Below are 19,987 nucleotides of genomic sequence, written 5' to 3'. Positions count from 1 at the left end.
CCCGAAATAGCAGCAGAACTAAAAGCAAAGCTATTAGACTTTGCTGAGGAGGCACAACAGGAACTGAGATTCCTAGGTAAACAAGCTGAAGCTCGGCGCTATGGAGAGGGTGATAGGCCAAGCTGTACTCTAGCAAGGCTCATTAGTACTATCAAACCAAATGCATACATACACACGATAGATAGCCCTACAGGCACTACGATTGTAGGTCAAAGTGAAATTCTGCAAGAAATCAGAACTTTCTATTCCAACTTATACACGTCTACACACATTGCGACTCCAGAGCACCTCGAAGATTTCATAAGACTCCATAGCACTGGTTTGGTTTAACGATGCACATCGGAAGTACATGGATCTCCCAGTGATGGTTGAAGATATTGCAAAAGTGATTAAAGGCTTACCGTTAAATAAGGCGCCGGGCCCAGATGGTCTCACCACAGCATTCTATAAATCATATGTGGAGGAATTAGCGCCAAAATTACACGCTGTTTTTGCGGAATCACTAGAACTAGAAGTCCTACCAGCGTCCATGCGGGAGGCGCTGATTATCACACTACTGAAGCCAGATAAAGATAGTCAATCTCTGGACTCTTACAGGCCCCTTTTGCTAATTAATGTGGACGTGAAAGTTTATGCGAAAATCATAGCCGACCGTCTGCAACCCCTCCTCCCGATGGTGGCCCTCCCGGACCAATCGGGATTCATACCTGGACGCTCCACATCCCATATCCTCAGGACCATTTTTTCAGTATAGCACTATCTCCACCCCACTGTACATCCTGCTGCAGTTTTTTTAGATGCCACGAAGGCATTCGACTCCCTTGAGTGGCCCTATTTGTTTCGCATATTGGAGCGCATGGGATTCAGTCCGCTATTTATTAACCAGGTGCGCCTCCTATACACCAAGCCGATGGCACGAGTGAGAGTCAATGGCATGATATCTGATCCATTTGAAATCTCAGAGGGACTAGACAGGGCTGCCCCCTATCTCCTTTATTATTCGCCATTGCTATGGAACCACTCACGGCCAGAATTAGGCAACATCATACTGCGAGGGGGATAGGCTTTAGTACACAAAGTTTGTTAATCTCCCTATATGCTGATGATGTCACCCTTTACGTCCTAAACCCAGCTGACAATCTGAACCCTCTGCTACGGGAGTTTATACACTTTGGAGGCCTAACTGGAGTATCCATAAACTGGACTAAATCTGTAATATTCCCCCTAACAGATAACACACCTGAGGTGCAATCAGAATTTCCACTGCGCTGGGAGGCAGAGGAGGTAAAATACCTAGGTATATGGATAAGCCGCAACCTCCAGAGTATTTGGTCCTTGAATTTTGGACGGGCTGTTCACTGGCTCGAGAGTAAGGTGGCGATCTGGTCGAAGTTACCCCTTTCTATTGCTGGAAAAGTGACACTGGCGAAAATGGTGATCCTGCCCAAATTCCTATATTTGTTTACAAATATCCTGATTCCGCTCACGAAACATTTCTTAACTTGCTTAAGGTCTGGCCTTTTATCCTTGGTGTGGGCGGGCGCTCAAGCTAGAATTTCCTGGGCGTTATTGACCCTGCCGCTAAGACAAGGGGGCCTGGGAGCTCCGAACATGCATCTATACGCCCTATTTGCACAGGCTCAATTCCTGCACTTCTGGTCATACCCGACACCCTATCAACCACATGTGGCGGTTGAACTGGACTCGGTAGCTCCACTGCCTTTGAGTGTGGCTCTATACCACAGAGCTCCGAGACCCACCACTGATGTAGATTCGGCCAATACGTTACGATGGGCGTGGCGGGAATTGCAAAGGCGAGCTCATCTCCCGCTACTATACGCACTGGCCATTCCGCTGAAATATAACCCAATGCTCCCCTGCCTGGCGGAGAGTGGAGGTGAGATATCCTTAGCTGGCACTTCGTTACATACATTCGCTGATATATACCCAGATGGAGTGTTCAGAGATCCGCAGATAGGAGAAGAGCGTTCAACTGCGCCATTCCGGGATGCATTCACTTATCATAAACTGAAGACATCCTGTTGTGCATTCTGGGAGGGATTTCCAGATGAGCCTCCAACACTGCTTGCACTCCAAATATATTTGGCTCGAGCTTCACCGAAAAAACTAGTGACTTGCCTATACACTACTATGCAAGACCAAGCCCCGGTTGTACTGCCAAAGTCTATGCAACTTTGGAATAGAGAACTAGACCCACCATTGCGCGAGGACCAATGGTGTAAACAACTCTTGGAACTTTCACCCAACTACAAACTGCGCCTAATACATTTTAAGTTCCTGCATAGATATTATCGCACTCCTGTTAGCCTCCACCGAATGGGCTTAAGGGACAATGCTAGATGCTGGAGATGTGGCATGGATGAGGCTACTTTCTTACATGTGGCTTGGAGTTGCCCTTTACTTATTAAATACTGGACTGAAATTTTCGATGCTATCAATAAAATAGTTGGAAGATCTGATGATCCCTCACCACAACTAGGTCTCCTGGGTTTGATAACTGACACAGAACCTGCTAGGCGCAAATTACATGCCCTTTTATTGTTGTATGCCAGGCGCCAAGTGGCGGTCAGATGGGGCCGTAGACTTGGGCCTAAATTCGCAGCCTGGGCATCTGATGTAACATACGGACACACATAACTCGGCACATACTGGTAGTTGATGCCAACAGCATCTAGACTGCGTCATATATGGGAAGCATTCCTGCACTGGGCACGGGCTAGAGTAGATTCCCCTTCAATTACACAAACTGTACCTGAGATTGTAGGAAAGAATATCCAAATAGATGTGCATACTCCGGGCCCAGGAAGGGTGGATGAGCTACCTCAAATGAATGTAAATGACTGTGACCTGTAGACTGATCGCTTGTAATAGAACTACAACCTCGCATATTGCCATGCCATGTAATGCTAATTCCCTTTACTGTTTATCCTTTGGTATGCGTGCTGCATCATGCTGACCCTTTCCCCTATTGATTTCATATAGCTCAATCTGGGATTGGGTGTTTTGTAATGCGTACGATGCATGTTCTTCATTCGGCCAATAATTGAAAGTACTGACTAATACCTGTTTTGTTGTTATGATCCTGATACTTACTTAATATCTATTGTATAACTCAGTCATATGTGAATTGTTGTTTGTCCCATATATTTGCTGTCTCTAATGAAACATATGTACTGTACTTACCTGAAAACGTCAATAAACAAAGTTTAAAAAAAAGAAAAAAAAACTGTTCATCACCTTCAATGTGTCATTGGGCATCAAAAATGGGATATGGCGGGACATCGTGGACAAGGTGAATGCCGTCGGAGAGCACAAGAGGCCAATGGACGAGGCCAAGAGGCGATGGATTGACATCAAGCTAAAGACTAAGGAGAAACTCGCAGCCAACCAGAAGGCAGCAATGCAGACTGGAGGTGGGAGCCCAGCACCACAGCTCGTGCTGGATGACATGGAGGAGCTGGTGTCAACAGTCATCAGTGTGGAGACTGTGGGCGGAGTTGGGGGAATGGACACTGCTCGACAGGACGCAACCCAACCGCAACAGGGTGAGTGACCACCAGGTACTGGGAGGATGGGTGGAGAGGGCCAGCATGGCACACATGCACAATCAAGCAGAGCACAGTACACACCCACAATGACTCTGGGTCATGACCCTGATCTACAGAGGGTCACAATGTACAATGCCATGCTGTCTGTATGTCAACATGTACCATGCGGCTACATACATGTGGACACATTGTAATACACCATCTCCCCTTCACATTGCAGAGACACCATCAACAACTCCTGCACAGTAGTCCCAGCCACTTTTCACTGTTGTCGAGGAGGACACCCCCAGCATCGACACCCAAGCCCTCCAACACATCATGGACATCATCCGCAACTCACCTCCAGGAACAGGGCAGTCCAGCTGCATCGAGGAGACCCCACCCCCTACCCAAACCACTCTGCAGCAGGCACCCACAGCCCCGGCAGTCTCCCAAGACTCCCAGGAACAAACCATGGCCTTCCAACGCCGTGTGTTGGAGGGCCAGAGGGAGACTGGTGAACAGGTGCAGTTCGGCCTCATGGCTATTAAACTGGACGCCATCCATGGGTGTCTAGGTCCCATGAGGGACCAGCTCCAGTCCCTAACGGACACCCACGGCCTGCTCTATGGTCTCCAACGAGCCCTGACTTACATTGCTGGAGTCATGACATGGAGAGAAGAACACCTGTCGGCTCAGACTGACTCCAGCGATCCCAGACGTGAACTGGCACACATGTGGAGGACATGGTGTGGATGGAGGCGGAAAGGATGGCAGCCACTGCTGCACATCAGCGAAATGTAGCTGGGATCTACCATGCCCTGCAGATCTTCATCATGGCATCGCTGCCACAAGGCGTGATGCTGATGAATGCTGCTGCCCCCACACCATCCACATCTCCGCCCCCTGGTATGTCAGTGCCTCACAGTGTGGCAGGAGTATCCACTCCGGCACCTGATGTTTCACTGTCACACAGTGCGGCCGACACTCCTGCTCCAGCCCCTGATGTGTCAGTGGCACACAGTGCCGCAGCCGGTACTGCAACTTCCACAGGTGGGGCAGAGCACACATACAAGGAGGAGGACGTGGATGGGTTTGTTGTCAGAAGGAGGCACTAGCATTCATTTCCGCTACCTGGCCTGTTTCTGCTTGGTGCTGCACATGGCCTTATGACCTTCCACTGACACCCGATACACTTCGCTGCACTCACCTTGGTCCACGGCATGGACTTCCATATCCTGTTTGATGACTAATGACACGGCGACCAGTCTGCGGACTGTACCTTTCCTCCTCCGCAGTACTTCCGCAGGACTCAAGGTTGGTGGCAGCACCGGAGGTTCTTTATGGGAACGAACTGATTGCAACACGCAGCGCTATACCGAGCACAGTCACCTACTTGCTGACAATTTAAGGCAGCGCAGGCATGATTTAGATGTCGGGTTGTCTTGGCATAATTTTTAGAAAACGATACATTTTTAATCACTCACCTTGTCTGTGCACTGTGTAACTGTGTAGTAGAACTGTACCCCACCCCGTTCCACCGCGGCTGACGGTGCCGTTTGCGTGGAGGGCGAGGCGCCATATTTGATTGGGCTGGACCGGAGTTAGCGGTCTAGCTCTCCTGGGAGGCAGGGCATAAAACGCCATGTGCATCCGGGAGCGCAGCGGACGAGCGCAGCGGGCACGACGATGGCGCGCCGAAGGTGCGCCTAAGGTAAGCCCGTCTGCGCCAGTCCGAGGCCGACCGAGGCCAGGGGCCATACCCTATGGGTCAACACATACATACTCCTCTCATGAGTTATTAGCTATTAGCCCCCCCGACCATCTTTGCCCACAAATACCCCCGCACGTGTTAAAACGCATTTCTTTTTATGGTATCTCTAATAACTATTGCACAGCTGATCAATTTAGTCGGTCTGCTTTACACACAGGCTCTCAACTCTCATTGAGACCCCAGACTAAACTCCACTGTATCTACCTTAATACACGGTCTATGGTTAAACACCAAATAGACATATTTTTACTGCTGATTTCCGAGAAATCCGATATCATGTTTTTAACTGAGACGTGGCTTAATCAGGACTCATTACCAGATATTTTGGCCTCTGTCCCAGCTGACTATTATATTCTGAATGTCAACTGCCTCTCAGGGAAAAAAGCGGGGGGTTGCTGCCATTATTCATAACACTCATAAATTTACTTTACTTCCCTCTTTAGTTTTAGCCAACACGGAGAACGTGGTCTTCAGGACTGATACTGATAGTGGTGCATTATTATTGGTTTTGATTTACCGACCCCCTCAACCTATGCCCACCTTTTCTGTGTCACTGGCTGAACAAATGGCTTCCCTTGTAACAAATTATTCGAAAATAGTTCTACTTGGAGATTTTAATTTCTGGTTTGATGACACTGAGGCAGACTCCCATGCAGCTGAACTTAGGGATTTACTCTTAGATCTGAACCTGACTCAACAGATCCACTCTCCCACTCATGAGAAGGGGCATAGTCTGGATCAAGTCTGGTCTCAGAATCTGACATTATCCATTTCTTCTATAACCCCTTGCATCTGGTCTGACCACTACCTCATATCTTTTACTCTTATCATCGACAGAGGCAATAAAAAGCCATCTCAAGCAGGTGGGAAAATTAGGAAATGGAAGGGTATTCATACACCGTCTTTTCTGGACACCTTGGCCACCACCCTTCCTCCAATGACTAAAGACATCGATGTCATTGAAGAATCCTTTTCACACTGGTTACAACAGGCAGCGGATATCCATGCACCCTGTGTAAATCTCCCCCGCTCACTCCCTAATGACGCACACAAGTGGTGTACTTCACAATTGAAGACCTTAAAACTTGAAGTGCGCCAAAAAGAGAGGAAGTGGAGAGCCAGTTACCTATTACAAGATAAAGTACATTACTGTGCTGCTCGCAAATTGTACCAAAAATCTATTTCGAAACAGAAAACTGATTATTTCTCCGAGAAAATCCTAAATTCACAGAATAAGACAAAGGATTTGTTTAATATTGTTGATGATCTTAGTAATAGTGACAGAACTACCCTTCAGGTCACTCCTACTCAAGAGCTTTGCAATTCCCTGAATACCTTCTTTTTAAATAAAATCATCACTATAAAGCAGAGTATTTTAAATTCACCTCCACTTCCTCTGGATGATGTTTATTATAACACGGCTATTTTAGAAACTTTCCCTCCCATTGATGATAAAATGTTGTCTGTCCTCCTTACACGTGTTAAATCTGGCTCGCCGGATGACACTTGTCCCCCACATATTTTCAAGGAGGTGGGGCTAGCAATCCCACAGGGCGTCCTTCCGTTATTAAACGGATCGTTGTCACAGGGCAATGTGCCTAGCCGTCTAAAGAAAGCCTTGCTCATTCCACTCATAAAAAAAGCAGGAGCAGATCCTTATGATCCGATAAATTATAGGCCAATATCTTTATTACCACATGTATCAAAAATTCTTGAAGCCCACGTCTCTACTTGCGTGTCCCAATTCATAGAGAATTCTGAATACCTTGAACCTAATCAGGCAGGCTTCCGTCCCTGTCACTCGACTGAAGCTGTGATTCTTGCTGTCCAAAACACCTTAAGACGCAATGCAGATAGAGGCATCCACCAGGCCCTGGTGCTTCTAGATCTGTCGGCAGCGTTGGACACGGTTGATTACACCATTCTCATCAACCGTGTCGAACAAGCCGGCCTCAGGGGTCCTGCTTTAAGATGGATGGCCTCCTTTATTACAGGTCGCACGCAAGCAGTAAGACTTGGCGCTTTCACAGCTCCTTTAACACCCACTACTTGTGGGGTACCGCAGGGTTCATCATTGTCACCTTTATTATTTAATCTTTATCTCCGCCCATTACTTTATTCCTTGAAGAATGCCAATGTCACCATTTACAACTATGCGGATGACCTCCAACTTGTTTTTCCTCTTAACACTCCAGACTCTGTGGTGGAATTTCAGAACACCATGATTCACATACAGAGGTGGATGAGTCTTAATCATCTAAAGCTTAACCCGGGCAAGACAGAACTTGTCTTGCCTGGGAAAAAGCGAACTGACTTGGAGTCCATGCTTTTGGCCATCTAGCATGGGGGCTCCACCTATGAGATCCCCCTCGGTTAAGAGTCTGGGAGTCACACTTAGTGCAGATCTTTCCCTGAAAAAACAAGTTGGTACAGTAGTCTCCGCTAGTTTCTTTCAACTTAAAAAAGTAAAAAAAATAGCCCAGTTTCTCACGCAAGCCGCACTTACTCAGGTTGTTATTGCCCTTGTCTTGTCCCGACTGGACTTCTCAAACAGTCTCTACCTGGGAATCCCAGCGGGCCTGCAAAAAAGACTCCAACTTGTTCAAAATCAAGCCGCTAGGCTTGTTCTTAAACAAGCAAAATGGCAGCCTATTAGACCTGGCTTGAAACAACTTCACTGGCTGCCACTCGCACAGCGAATTGCGTTTAAAACTGGGTGTATCATTTTTAAAACTTTACAGGACTTAGGCCCGAAATTTATAAAAAATCTTTTTTTCAGATATAACCCTTCATTAAACCTTCGTTCTGCTAATAAAGCTTTATTGGTTGTTTCCTCTTGTAAAAAAAAACGTCTTGGCGGCTGTTGTTTTGACCATCTGGCAGCCACTTTTTGGAACACGCTACCGCTTTCTTTAAAAATGAGTCCAGATCTCCTCACTTTTAGACACTCTTTGAAAACCTGGCTTTTTAATCAGGCTTATTGCTGAAATCTTCAATTGTTGTGTTGTTGGGTTTTGTAATATTGGTTTGTTCTCTGCTATGGCGCCATGAAGCCCTCGGGCGTACGAGCGCTTAACAAATAAATTGTAACATAACATAACATAACTTGTCATCCCCGGATGGACTCTGGCTGGCCCTCCACGGGCCCATATTGTATAGTGTGCTTGGCATGGAGAGTGGAGGTGAGATATCCTTAGCTTGCACTTCGTTACATACATTTGCTGATATATACCCAGATGGAGTGTTCAGAGAACCGCAGATAGGAGAAGAGCGTTCAACTGCGCCATTCCGGGATGCATTCACTTATCATAAACTGTAGACATCCTGTTGTGCATTCTGGGAGGGATTTCCAGATGAGCCTCCAACACTGCTTGCACTCCAAAATATTTTGGCTCGAGCTTCACCAAAAAAACTAGTGACTTGCCTATAAACTACTATGCAAGACCCAAGCTCCGGTTGTACTGCCAAACTCTATGCAACTTTGGAATAGAGAACTAGACCCACCATTGCGCGAGGACCAATGGGGTAAATAACTCTTGGAACTTTCACTCAACTACAAACTGCGCCTAATACATTTTAAGTTCCTGCAATGATATTATCGCACTCCTGTTAGCCTCCACCGAATGGGCTTAAGGGACAATGCTAGATGCTGGAGATGTGGCATGGGTGAGGCTACTTTCTTACATGTGGCTTGGATTTGCCCTTTACTTATTAATTACTGGACTGAAATTTTCGATGCTATCAGTCAAATAGTTGGAAGATCTGATGATCCCTCACCACAACTCGGTCTCCTGGGTTTGATAACTGACACGGAACCTGCTAGACGCAAATTACATGCCCTTTTATTGTTGTATGCCAGGCGCCAGGTGGCGGTCAGATGGGGCCGTAGACTTGGGCCTAAATTCGTAGCCTGGGCATCTGATGTAACAGATGGACACACATAACTCGGCACATACTGGTAGTTGATGCTAACAGCATCTGGACCGCGTCATATATGGGAAGCATTCCTGCACTGGGCACGGGCTAGAGCAGATTCCCCTTCAATTACACAAACTGTACCTGAGATTGTAGGAAAGAATAGCCAAATAGATGTGCATACTCCGGGCCCAGGAAGGGTGGATGAGCTACCTCAAATGAATGTAAACGACTGTGACCTGTAGACTGATCGCTTGTAATAGAACTACAACCTCGCATATTGCCATGCCATGTAATGCTAATTCCCTATACTGTTTATCCTTTGGTATGCATGCTGCATCATGCTGACCCTTTCCCCTATTGATTTCATATAGCTCAATCTGGGATTGGGTGTTTTGTAATGCGTACGATGCATGTTCTTCATTCGGCCAATAATTGAAAGTACTGACTAATACCTGTTTTGTTGTTATGATCCTGATAATTACTTAATATCTTTTGTATTACTCAGTCATATGTGAATTGTTGTTTGTCCCATATATTTGCTGTCTCTAATGAAACATATGTACTGTACTTACCTGAAAACTTCAATAAACAAAGTTTAAAAAAAACCAAAAAAACCAAACTGTTCGTCACCTTCAGTGTGTCATTGGGCATCAAAAATGGGATTTGGCGGGACATCGTGGACAAGGTGAATGCCAGCGGAGAGCACAAGAGGCCAATGGACGAGGCCAAGAGGCGATGGATTGACATCAAGCTAAAGACCAAGGAGAAACTCGCAGCCAATCAGAAGGCAGCAATGCAGACTGGAGGTGGGAGCCCAGCACCACAGCTCGTGCTGGATGACATGGAGGAGCTGGTGTCAACAGTCATCAGTGTGGAGACTGTGGGCGGAGTTGGGGGAATGGACACTGCTTGACAGGACACAACATAACCGCAACAGGGTGAGTGACCACCAGGTACTGGGAGGACGGGTGGAGAGGGCCAGAATGGCACACATGCACAATCAAGCAGAGCACAGTGCACACCCACAATGACTCTGGGTCATGATCCTGATCTACAGAGGGTCACAATGTACAATGCCATGCTGTCTGTATGTCAACATGTACCATGCGGCTACATACATATGGACACATTGTAATACACCATCTCCCCTTCACATTGCAGAGACACCATCAACAACTCCTGCACAGCAGTCCCAGCCACTTTTCACTGTTGACGAGGAGGACACCTCCAGCATCGACACCCAAGCCCTCCAACACATCATGGACATCATCCGCAACTCACCTCCAGGAACAGGGCAGTCCAGCTGCATCGAGGGGACCCCACCCCCTACCCAAACCACTATGCAGGAGGCACCCACAGCCCCGGCAGTCTCCCAAGACTCCCAGGAACAAACCGTGTGTTGGAGGGCCAGAGGGAGACTGGTGAACAGGTGCAGTTCGGCCTCATGGCTATTAAACTGGACGCCATCCATGGGTGTCTAGGTCCCATGAGGGACCAGCTCCAGTCCCTAACGGACACCCACGGCCTGCTCTATGGTCTCCAACGAGCCCTGACTTACATTGCTGGAGTCATGACATGGAGAGAAGAACACCTGTCGGCTCAGACTGACTCCAGCGATCCCAGACGTGAACTGGCACACATGTGGAGGACATGGTGTGGATGGAGGCGGAAAGGATGGCAGCCACTGCTGCACATCAGCGAAATGTAGCTGGGATCTACCATGCCCTGCAGATCTTCATCATGGCATCGCTGCCACAAGGCGTGATGCTGATGAATGCTGCTGCCCCCACACCATCCACATCTCCGCCCCCTGGTATATCAGTGCCTCACAGTGTGGCAGGCGTATCCACTCCAGCACCTGATGTTTCACTGTCACACAGTGCGGCCGACGCTCCTCCTCCAGCCCCTGATGTGTCAGTGGCACACAGTGCCGCAGCCGGTACTGCAACACCCACAGGTGGGGCAGAGCACACATACAAGGAGGAGGACGTGGATGGGTTTGTTGTCAGAAGGAGGCACTAGCATTCATTTCCGCTACCTGGCCTGTTTCTGCTTGGTGCTGCACATGGCCTTATGACCTTCCACTGACCCCCGATACACTTCGCTGCACTCACCTTGGTCCACGGCATGGACTTCCATATCCTGTTTGATGACTAATGACACGGCGACCAGTCTGCGGACTGTACCCTTCCTCTTCCGCAGTACTTGTCATCCCCGGATGGACTCTGGCTGGCCCTCCACGGGCCCATATTGTATAGTGTGCTTGGCATGGCCCTGTACCGCTCCAGCTGTATAACTTCACAGGATGTGCAATAAACATACAGTAATGCACTGCTGTGTCATGTCTTTCATCATTCATGTACCAAGGTGTGGATGAATGTAGGGACAGTGATTTCCCTTACGTCAATGATACTCATCTAGTGGGATGCCAGTCACCATGAGCTACATTGTCTATTGTGTTCCCGGTGCCAAGGACACTACAACAGGGACACACATATTAGTCACTTCCTGGTCCAGACATGGACTGAACCAAGCCCAAAGCCCCTGAGTCATTGTTGCAAGCCCTGCACTAGTCCGGTGTATGCCAGGCCAGACCACTCCTCTTATGCTCGGAGGTGGGCCAACATAGCTACCTGTCTCAGGTGTACTCACTGGTGGGGTGCATGTCACTGGTCTAGTTGTCAGCATGTCACGGCCACTCCCTGAGGGCAGGTTTGCACACACACCACACCCATCAGGCACAGGCATCACAGGCCATGTGACTCCGCAAATAGAAGGGGCCGACAATGTCACATTCCCCTCTGCTGGTGATGATGGAATGACGGACGCTCCATGGTGCTCAATCATAAAGGGCCCCCTGAGTTGTTGCGCACGGGGTTAGTGACACCCAAAGCCTTGTGGCGGTCACGGGCCTACCACCATGTGGTGCTGACTGGCGTTGCACAGGGTTAATGGCAATGGCACGTGGTGTGCCTACTGATGGACACACCGGTGACAGCAGGTGAACAGTGGGGCCTGTGTGCGTAGGGACGGCAGTGTCTCTCTCTCTCTCTCTCTCCCTTCCTTTCCTTCTCTCTCTCTCATACTCTCTCCCTTCCATCTCTCTCTCTCCCTTCCTTTCCTTCCCTCTCTGGCTCACTTTCCTTCTCTGTTTCTCTGTGTCTCGCTCCTTTGATGTGCGCATGACACACGTCCTGATTTTGTGCTTTATTTTCCAGGGTGTGACGTCGAGATTGTCCCTGACAGACCCGACTGGAGTCTTCCGCATTGGTGTTTTGTGTTTTGTTTCAATAAAGTTTTTGGTTGGTACTTCAGTGCTGTGTGACTGTTTCTCGTTCTTCTGGCCACACATGTGTGTATTTATTTTGACAGTGTGCGTCATCATGCGATTTTTGTGGCTCTTGTGTCGTGCACGGTATGTGTATTTCCGGGGGGGGCGGGGGGGCTGGGGTGGGCTGGGGTGGTGGCAGGGGATGTTGTGGCCCTCATGGATATCGGAGCTGTATGAAGATTGTCTCCATGGCATCTGTGGGTCTTCAGGTGTGGCTTTTGGCTACGCTCCCTTTCAAGCTGTGGGTAGTCGTCCTGTTTAGCACCAGCAAACAGCAGGTGTTAAATACCTGGTCCTATCGCGGCTTATCGCATCTTGTTGTGGCAAGTCACGGATCTGGCAGTACATTGTGAAAGTGGTGTTGTGGTTTTTTCGTGTGTTTTTGCTTGGGAACGCCTACTCATTAGGGTTAGTTGGTGGTGTCCACCGTGGAGATACATTTTGGGGCACTTATCGCAGGAATACAGGTGATGTCTGCAGTTTGCACCAGCTTGTGAATGGGGTGATTAATCTGTCTCCACTTTTGATGCATTAAGGTGGGGATAAATCAGAGATAAGTCCTTGTGAATATCCCACTCTGAGTTTTCGAAGCGAAAATATAGGGCGTGTTTCCTCCAAGGACAAGGTATCAGTGTTGAAGGTGAATTTGCTGTTCGACCTCCCAGACGCAAGTAGTGCATCTGAATTGCGGATGGGTTAAATTGCTTACCCGTTTGTTAAAAGTGCTAATTCAAAAAAAATGCTGGTGTGAAAAAAACCTTTAACCAAGCAGTGAAAGCAATCAGACGTGCTGAATTTGGTGAAAGCTTGATTTAAACTCTAATGCGCAAATTCATGCTACTAAAAAGAGTAAAAACAGACTACTGTAAGCAGTATGCATAAATACTGAAAAGGGGCATGAAGAAATACATCAACAGCATAAGCAGTGGCCTATTTGTCAGCAATCGCACGTCTTCACAATAGTAAAACTGCATTACATAACGGATTTTGATGATTATATAATGAATCACAACTAGTAAAACGCTTGTAACAGAGCAACACTGTGTAATTCGGCATATGCCACAATAAGGAAAAATTAAAAGCTCGAATTTTCACATGATCAAATAAATTGTGGGATTCCTCTTAGATAATAATGTGTAGAAAAAAATATTAAGAAGAGGACAGCGATAATAAATATATTGTGTAACATACCCAAGTGATAGAAATAGCCTTTTTGAATCTGAGAAACTGATGTAAGCGGCTGGAGACTCGTAATTACTAAAAAAGGTGATAGATGTACAAACATGTCTACAGGTCATGGTCAGTAAAAATGAGTGTGTGAAAGCATGGTACTTCATGTTTACAAATGCTCTTCTTTTGATCCTGTTGAGGTTGTGAAATCGTATGGAAATGATTTAGAAGGTTGAAATGAATTGCTAGTATGTTAAACAGAATTCATCGGGAACAAAGAGACGAAAAAGGGAGAAAAATGGAAAATAGGGACCTGTTGATGTATAGAGACGTGAGAAGGGATCATTCTGGCACTGCTGGCATGAAGTGATAATTGGTTATAAGTATCATGTCATTTCCAATCGATCATTATGGCCCTTCGGCTCAAGAGTTTCCATATATTTGATCCAATGTACTTATCTTTGCGATAGATATTTGGCTGCGTCACTGCCATGTTTCTCAGAAACATTTTTTACGACGGAAAAACGAAGTTGAGCTATATTGCGCCCTTTTACATGCAAGTGTGTCGCCAGCGGAGAATTGGGGTTCTTCACACGTATCATGCTCTCATGTTTAGTTGTCCAAATTTTGACCTTGCGCTCTGTCTTGCCCACATAATGTAATCCACAAGGGCACTTGATGACATAAATCATTCATTGAGTATTGCAGCCAAAAGTGTGTCTCAATAGGATGGATTTCCCTGTCCTTGAATGTGAGATACTGGCTCCCTACATTACATTATTACAGTAAGTGCAGTTATGGCACTTTATCATCCCCTTATGGACTGCAGTAGGTGATTTTGTGTGTGGCGACATGATCTCTCTTTGATTTCTCGTCCTGTTATATGCAAACAGTGGAGGATAAGCAAAAAGTCCCCTGAAGTCTGGTTCTGTTTGTAGGAGTTCCTTTCTCTTACAAGTGATTTTCTTGACGGGTGTTGATTTTGTGGAAAAGGTCGATATGAAAACCTCTCTCTTTGCCGTGTCTTTTTGTAGTTTTTCCAAGAGTTTTGTCCTATGCAAGTCTCCCACTTGTTTCACTGCTGCATCCACAATCTTCAGTGGGTATCCACATTGTAGAAAGTCCTTCTTGTAGTGCTGGATATCGACCAGATAATCACCTGGATTAGACGGATGCGCAAAAATAGGCCTTGTGCATCATGTATCCCATTGCTGGAGTGTGGTGATCTGTGCAGTCCAGTCAATGGGGTACATGCTGCTTATGGACTTGCCTGCATTCCGGCACCCACAGGGTCGTAGTCTTTAGGGTTCATTGTAGAGGGGACCTGGAGAAACGGATCCACACCAGAGGCTGTCGGGGAGTAGTATATTTCGATGACTATGCACCCTAAATCCATTGTTTCTGACAACTCAATGCAGGCAGTCAGACCGTCATGGTCAGGTTGTCAAAAACCCACATCGTATTCAGGATGGCGGTCAGAGATCTATGTACTGTACTATGGATGCTGTTGTTCTCTGACCACTATCCCAGCGGTTGGAGAAAGGCTGTCAGAGTCGGCGGTCTTTCAGCGATTGGTCAGAGTATTGTAATCCAGCAGTTGGACTGATCACTTCTGAGGAGACTGCAGTCGTCATACCCCCTCCAACCGGACCTCTGTTGTCGGGCCAACCAGCATCGTAATCAGGCCCTTAATTCGTTATCCTCCTGTATGAATTCTATACAGAAAGCAATCCTTTTTGGCTAGGTTTCCCCCAGTATAAACAAAGCCATTAGGGCTGGTGTTAATGTGATAAACAGCATTTGTGCATGCAACAATGTAAACAGTATTTGTGAGTGCCTCTGTGTGCTTGCTTTGGCACATTAAAGTAAGATATTCTGGCTTGCCTATACTTTTCCTTCTACTCTAAATGTTTGCCATTCTTTACTGCTTTTCTGATCAATTCATACCCAGTTTAACTTTTTTTGCCTCAAGTTCTTGACAATTTAGAATGAACAATCTGTGAACTAAAGATTTTGAAACTTCCAGGTTTTGCATTCACTTGAGAATGACATTGGGAAGGACATATCAACTGCAAGTGCAAATGCCAAATGTAGTGCACACTTGGACGTTAGTGCTTATTATAACTCCAAGTTGGAGTTCATAGGGGCTGACTCTTTGAAAAATAAAGGTGTATACACTGAAGATGCAGAACTATTGAAATGTTTGAAGAAAATGACTATTATATTTCTTATAAGTAGCGAGCTACATTGTCCCAATTTAGAAATAAAGAAAGTGAATAAGGAGAGTGAAAAATAAATGTGAAGTACCCATTTTTGGGGCCTGACTCACATCAACAGTCAGACCTGGGTGTGGTATTACTCCAATGTTTTGAGAAATGACTGACTTTCTTGGAATTGGCAAAGAAGTCCAGGAGTACTACTAGGCAGGTGCAACTGGTGTATCTTCTCAGGAGTACTCATGTGAGTAAATACACATTTGAATATGTAATATGTTTTTATATATGAATGCACAAATGTAGCTCAGTGACTTGCCATTCAATAACGTTTTTGCTTTTCAATAGGAACAATATTTTCTCCATGCAGTGCCCCTTCCAGAGCAATACACTTATTATACATGTTTGAGCTACTTTTCCCCCCTGAAAACCGATTTACTCTTGCCCATAAATCTGAATAGGTTTTCAGAGTGGAAAATGCCAGCAAAGTTCTGTAAAGGCTACAACCTTACATGTGTGTTCATATTCACCACACTTTGCAAGTGCCCTCACATTATCTGGTAAGCCAGTATCATGGAGCCAATAATGGCTTTGGAAGAACCATTCAGGAGAATTGGGATTTCCTGTTTCCATGCTTAGTATTTGACTAGACGGGGGAGTCGGTTTCAGACTTTCTGATACTCTGTTTGGGAACCCAGTTCCTATGAGTCTTCTGTGAAATGGGTGGGATAAACCTCTAAAGAAAGGAACACTGGAGACAGTTGACTATGTGTTGGGGCTCAGAGCCAAGGCTTAAGAAGAAGAAAACGGATGAGTGATGTGACATTCCCTGTGGAGTTTTTGCCACCCCACCAGAACCACCTGAGTGTTTTGTATTCCAACTGCATAAGATTCAACTTTCACAGGTTAGACTTCATAATGTCCATTGTGATGGGTGGTAGAGAAGAGAAGGTAAACAAGCCCTTCAATGTCCTCCTGTCACATATCGAAAATTATGTCTCAGAGGCAAGAGTGGCATGAGGTGTACTCTTGGCCACCCTGACAGAAGGGTCATAGTGAGACTATCTCTAGATACTCGGCCACTCTTCACCCATGTTCTCACTTACACCTGGGCTCACCAACTGGTGCACCCATGACACAGACACAAATGTGAGTATGGGGTCCCAATACTAGCCATGTTAAGCAGAACAATTAACTCTTCTGTTTTCACTGAAAGGTTAAACATACCCTTATTTTATAGCCACAGATTGTTAAATTGAATTTCTGTTCAATGCATTAACAATGGGCACTGCCAGGTCATTTTCCATCCAAGTAATATCAAAGACCATATCACATTGATTGAGAGTCATGGGTTGCCCCTATCTGGAGGGGTGGCTAATGCAAAATGATGCTATGTGCCTGTGTAACAAACATAGTGTTCTCTCTGTAACATCCATTTAACTAACAATTATTGCTCTCCGATCTGCATTTTCTAACCTGCTGATTCCACAATGTGCTACAGGCGGTAAGAAAATGTTTGCAGAAACACAGATCTGCTTTCCTCATCAGCTCTGTTTGCTTACCTCATCTTAGTAATTGAATAACCCTCAATAAGTAGGTATTTATCCATAATGGTTATGCACCCTTATTGGACACCACCCCCAGTTTACCGGGGTTGTTGTTTAACACAGTGACGGATAGTCTGAGTGACCTCAGAGCTAGCATATAAATTAAGAAAGCATCCAGGTGCAGGCTAACTATACAGCATGATCTATTTCCTTTAGGTATCCTGGATGTAGTGTATGATTTATCACAAACTAAAACTGCTATCAAAGTGCCATTTTTCTTAATTCATAATATTTCATGCAATGCAGCAAGATAACCTGATGCACAGAGTGAAAGGTAGAGGGAAGGAATGTACCATATTTACCAATATGTGGTGTTTTCTGCTCTCTACCAGCAATCTTCCTCCACAAAAACAATTCTTAGAGGCTTTTTTCTCTAAGTGTGAGGCAGGATGCAGCGCTCTTAGAACAAGGGAACAACCAGGTGAAATAAAGATATTTCTCCTCCTTATGCCTCCCCTGGGAAGATACAGTATTTTGACCTCATACAAGATTTACTAGCCTTGGTAAATCTAGGAAGGAGCCAAATTCCAAGGTTGGTTGCAAGAAGTTGTAGAGTGAAGAACAAAGTCTTTGCTTTATCACATGATTATATTTTAATTTTCTTGTTGGGATTTTCTGAAAGATACAAATGTAGGTTTGCACTGCTGACAAAATTCCACAAATGCTTCAGAAATAAATAAGGAGCTCCAACTAGATATGAAAAGCGATACCTCAATATGAGTTTTGGAAATGTTAAAGTTAGAATTCCCAGATCATATGGCTTTTGACTTAGTCCTTCAATATTTGCCTAATGTGACTTTGCAACTCTTATACATCAACTTAAGAAAGTAGAAAACATCCATACCTTCGATATGGACAATTGCATACTTTCAAAGAGTAGAAAATATTGTATATAATTTTTCACACATTTTTTTTTGTCACAGATCTAAATGAATGCTCAAAATGCCCAGAAGATAAATGGTCCAATAATGGCAGCTCCAACTGTGAAAATAAATCAATTGAGTTCCTCCGCTGGAATAATCCCTTTTCCATTGTGTTGATATGTATCGCTGCATTTGGATTCCTTACCGTGTTGGTGATACAGGGCATTTTTCTGAAACACCGGGACACACCAGCAGTCAAAGCTGCAGGTGGAGCCTACTCGGTTGTGATGTCTTTCTCGCTTCTCACAAGCTTCCTGAGCACAGGGTTCTTCATTGGCGAGCCTACTGATATCACTTGCCAGATACGACAGACTATGTATGGAATCAGTTTCACCCTTTGCGTTTCATGCGTTCTAGTAAAATCCCTCCGCATTGTCCTTGCATTCAAATTAAGTAAAATGGACCAACCCAGCCGCAAAATCACTTACCAGCCAGCAGTGGTCATCATTGTTGCAACAACGATCCAGATTCTGATCTGTGCAATGTGGCTCATATTCAAACCAGCGTCACGTAACACCATCTCTTCAACACTTCAGACCACATTACTGCAGTGCACTGAGGGCTCATATGTGGCCTTTGGGATCATGCTGGGGTACATTGGACTCCTGGCTCTGCTTTGTTTTGTTGTAGCTTTCAAAGGCCGGCACCTGCCAGGCAAGTACAAGGAGGCCCGCTTCATCACCTTCAGCATGCTCATCTACCTGTTTGTGTGGATTGCTTTCATCCCAATCTATATATCTACAGTTGGAATGTATCTCCCCGCAGTCCAGGTGGTTGCCATTTTGGCTTCAAACTATGGAATTATTTCATGTCACCTTTTGCCCACATGCTATGTAATATTTTTTAGGAAATCCATTAATAATCAGTCCTGCTACATGCACAGTATCCGTATCTTTCACAGAGCAAGGAGGCCAATCTTTTCCCACTCGAAGGGTGCTTGTGATCCAAAAACTCATTCTCATAATGTCAGCACAACAATCCAGCCTTTTTCACAGTCCAGAAACATGTGTGTTAGCGTGATTCCAACAATGAGAAGAAGGCGGAAAAGCTGCTAGATATCAACTGCATTAAAGGCTATTCTCTACATATTGCTGTTATTCACAATCTCTGTTACTCTTACCCTCAGGACTTATGCTTGTGGAGCTTTAACATGTAAAATATATATTTATAAATGTTACTTAGTGGCAGTAACTTCGGTGTTAGTATTTTTTGTAGTGTTTTTTTTTTGGTTTGCTAATCACTTTGGCATGTTCAAGGAAACCTTCCAAAAAAGTTCATCTACCTCAGCTCCTTCCTGGAAAGTTCAGGGGTGATCCATCAAGTGGCGGCTGATTGGACAGCAAAAATGGCTCGAAGGAATCTAAATTTGGTAGGAAGCTAGATCACTGTCCCAAAAGTGTGCTTTTTGTAACTTAGTGTAAATCGATTCAGTAGTTTTTGAGACATTACTGTTAAAAAACTTTGTGCATTTAAATGGCTGGGTTCATGGGAGGCTCACAAGAG

At 45.6% G+C, this 19,987-nt stretch overlaps 1 protein-coding gene across 1 annotated transcript in view; it reads left to right on the top strand.

Moving 5' to 3' along the window:
- LOC144761576 (G-protein coupled receptor family C group 6 member A-like) overlaps nt 1-19,614 on the top strand; it is a 56,928-nt gene extending 37,314 nt beyond the window's left edge. The window contains exon 5 of the mRNA XM_078646874.1: nt 18,485-19,614. Within this exon, the coding sequence (XP_078503000.1) occupies nt 18,485-19,539 (1,055 nt within the window). The 3' untranslated portion in view covers nt 19,540-19,614. The remainder of the gene's footprint in view (nt 1-18,484) is intronic.
- The last annotated feature ends 373 nt before the right edge of the window (nt 19,615-19,987 follow it).

Source organism: Lissotriton helveticus, chromosome 6 (assembly GCF_964261635.1).
Source record: "Lissotriton helveticus chromosome 6, aLisHel1.1, whole genome shotgun sequence".
Lineage (NCBI taxonomy): Eukaryota > Metazoa > Chordata > Amphibia > Caudata > Salamandridae > Lissotriton > Lissotriton helveticus.
The sequence above is the reverse complement of the archived record's forward strand: the minus strand, read 5'-3'. Positions and strand labels throughout refer to the sequence as shown.